The 3,355-nt window shown below is 51.5% G+C and overlaps 1 protein-coding gene across 1 annotated transcript in view; it reads right to left on the bottom strand.

Moving 5' to 3' along the window:
• Nucleotides 1-1,038: 1,038 nt before the first annotated feature.
• Nucleotides 1,039-3,355, bottom strand: part of CCDC25 (coiled-coil domain containing 25) — a gene marked incomplete at both ends in the record, with an annotated part of 6,180 nt that continues 3,863 nt past the window's right edge. The window contains 2 exons of the mRNA XM_057388971.1: nt 1,039-1,111; nt 3,149-3,351. Coding sequence (XP_057244954.1) covers nt 1,039-1,111; nt 3,149-3,351 — 276 coding nt within the window. The remainder of the gene's footprint in view (nt 1,112-3,148; nt 3,352-3,355) is intronic.

Raw genomic sequence — 3,355 nt, 5'->3', positions numbered from 1 at the left:
TCCCATGATCCCAAATCCCAGGAAATCCAAGTTAATGGATTGGGAATCCTGGAATGGTTTAGGGAAGGGATTTCAGGGACTGATCCTATCCCGATCCCAACATTTCCCAAGATCCTAAATCCGGGGAAATTGGAATAAATGGATTTGGGATCCTGGAATGATTTGGAGCAGGGATTTCAGGGATGATCCCATCCCAATTCCATCCCAATCCCAACATTTCCCACTATCCCAAATCCCAGGAATTTGGGAATCCTGGAATGTTTTGGAGCAGGGATTTCAGGGATGATCCCAATCCAATCCCATTCCAATCCCAACATTTCCCATGATCCCAAATCCCAGAAAATCGGAGCCAACGGATTAGGAATGCTGCAATGTTTGGGGAAGGGATTTTAGGGATGATCCCATCCCGATCCCAACATTTCCCAAGATCCCAAAACCAGGGAAATTGGGATAAAAGCACTGGGGAATCCTGGAATGGTTTAGGGAAAGGATTTTAGGGACGATCCTGTTCCAATTCCAACATTTCCCAAGATCCCAAATCCCAGAAAATCGGAGCCAAGGGATTGGGATTTCTGGAATGGTTTGAGGAAGGGATTTTAGGGATGATCCCAAACCCGATCCCAACATTTCCCAAGATCCCAAATCCTGGAAAATGGGATAAAAGGATTGGGGAATCCTGGAATGGTTGGGAGCAGGGATTTCAGGGATGATCCCATCCCAATCCCATTCCAATCCCAACATTTCTCATGATCCCAAATCCCGGAAAATCGGAGCCAAGGGATTGGGAATGCTGGAATGGTTTGGGGGGAGGGATTTTAGGGGTGATTGCATCCCAATCCCAACATTTCCCATGATCCTAAATCCTGGGAAATTGGGATAAATGGATTTGAGATCCTGGAATGATTTGGAGCAGGGATTTCAGGGATGATCCCATCCCAATCCCATCCCAATCCCATTTCCCACCATCCCAGGGCGCTTTTCCCCGGACACTTCCCCCGTTCCCCATTCCCAGCCCCACGGGAGGCCGGAATTCCACACCTTTCCCAAGGAATTCCGGGAATTCACCTGGTTGGAGGACATGTTCTCCGCTTTCATCAGCGACGAGTAGCTCCTGCAAGGAGAATTCCAGATTATCCCACATTTCTAACAGAATTTGGATTAAAAAAAAGAAGCATCAGCCCTCGCTTCCCTCCCTGATTAAACCCAGAGCTGCTTTTCCCGTGGTTTTTTTTTGGGATTCCCCATCTGGAAAATCCCAAATTTGGGAGCTCAGCTCCGCTCCCCCAATTTTCCGAGCTTGGATCCCTGGGAAAATCCCAAATTTCTTTAAAATCCTGGGGTTTGTGGCATTTAGGGATAAGAAAAGCTMTGGRAAGCTCCYGAGGGAATTTTGGGAACCACAAATMATTCCWGGGAYAATTCCAGGGRCMATTCCAGGCTCTGCTCCCCCAATCCCTCAGAATTCCCAACTTTTCCTTGGACAATTCCTGGCCTGGAGCTGCCCTCAGAACTCTGGTGGCTCCTCCCTTGGGATAAAGACACCGGGAATTCCCATTCCCAGCTTCTTTCCCCTTGGGATAGGAGAACCAGGAATTCCCATTCCCCATTCCCATTCCCATTCCCCATTCCATTCCCATTCCCCATTCCCATTCCCATTCCCCATTCCCATTCCCAGCTGCTCTTCCCTCTGGATGAGGACACAGCGAATTCCCATTCCCATTCCCTATCCCAGCTCCAGCTGTTCCTTCCCTCGGGATAAAAGCACCGGGAATTCCTATTCCATTCCCCATTCATTTCCCGTTCTCATTTCCTATTCCCGCTCTCATTCCCCATTCCCATTCCCATTCCCATTCCCATTCCCATTCCCGTTCCCCATTCCCATTCCAATCCCATTCCCATCTGCTCCTCCCACTCCAATTCCCACTCCACCAATGGCAACAACGCCCCGGATCCGGGATTATCCCGGAAAACCCCGCGAATCCCCGGAGCACGGTGACACCGGGAGCGCTGAGCTGGTGAACCCCAAAATTCCCACAATCCCATGATTCCCACAATCGCCACAATTCCCAGAACCCCACAATCCCCACAATTCCCAGAACCCTCACAATTCCCAGAATCCCACAATCCTGAAATTCCCATAATCCCCAGAATCCCGCAATTCCCAGAACCCCCAGAATCCTGCAATTCCCAGAACCCCACAATCCCGCAATCCCCAGAATTGTGGGAATTTCACAATCCCTAAAATCCCGCAATTTCCAGAATTCCCGTAATTCCCACGATCCCACAATTCCCAGAACCCCCGCCATTCCCAGAACCCCCAGAATCCTGCAGATCCCACAATCCCACGATTCCCAAAATCCCCTCAATTCCCACAATCCCTGCAATTCTCAGAATCCCACAATTCCCACAATCCTAAAATTCCCAGAACCTCTGCAATTCCCACAATCTCTGCAATTCCCACAACCCCAGAATCCTGCAATCCCCTGAATCCTACAATTCCCACAATCCCCCATCCCCACAATCCTGCAATTCCCACAATTATCAGAATTCCACAATCCCCACAATCCCGCCATTCCCCCAATCCCCCAATTCCCACAATCCCGCAATTCCCAGAACCTCCGCAATTCCCACAGTCCCCACAATCCGCAGCACCCCACAATTCCCACAATCCCGCCATTCCCACAATCCTGCCATTCCCACAATCCCAATCCCCACAATCCCCCAATCCCCAGAATCACATGATTCCCAGGACCCTGCAATTCCCAGAATCCCGCAATTCCCAGAACCAGCGCAATTCCCACAATCCTGCAATTCCCACAATCCCCTCAATCCCAAGAACCCTCACAATTCCCAGAACCCCCAGAATCCTGCAATTCCCATAATCCCACGATTCCCAAAATCCCCTCAATTCCCACAATCCCACAATTCCCCCAATGCCGCCATTCCCAGAACCCCACAATTCCCACAATCCTGCAATTCCCCCAATCCCACAATTTCCCACAATCCTGCAATTCCCACAATCCCCAGAACCCCAGAATCCCACAATCCCACCATTCCCCCAATCCCGCATTTTCCTCCAGTCCCCTCAATCCCACAATCCCCACCATTCCCCCAATCCCCGCAATTCCCACATCCCCGCCGTTCCCACCGGAGCTCCTCCATCTCCTTCTTCCTCTTGAGCTCCTCCTTCTCTCTCCGGCGGAGCTCCTGCAGCTGCGCCCTCCGCAGGCTCCGCTCCTCGCGGTCCCGCGCCTCCCGCTCCGCCGCCAGGTCCGGGAACCTCTCCACGCGCGTCTTCTCCAGCCGGTGCAGGATCTCCGACACCTTCTTCTCCACCGTCAGCATCTTCACCTGC

The sequence above is a fragment of the Malurus melanocephalus genome, unplaced genomic scaffold, assembly GCF_030028575.1.
Source record: "Malurus melanocephalus ecotype Western Australia unplaced genomic scaffold, MMel_1.1 scaffold_3046, whole genome shotgun sequence".
NCBI lineage: Eukaryota > Metazoa > Chordata > Aves > Passeriformes > Maluridae > Malurus > Malurus melanocephalus.
This window is presented reverse-complemented; position numbering and strand designations above follow the sequence as displayed.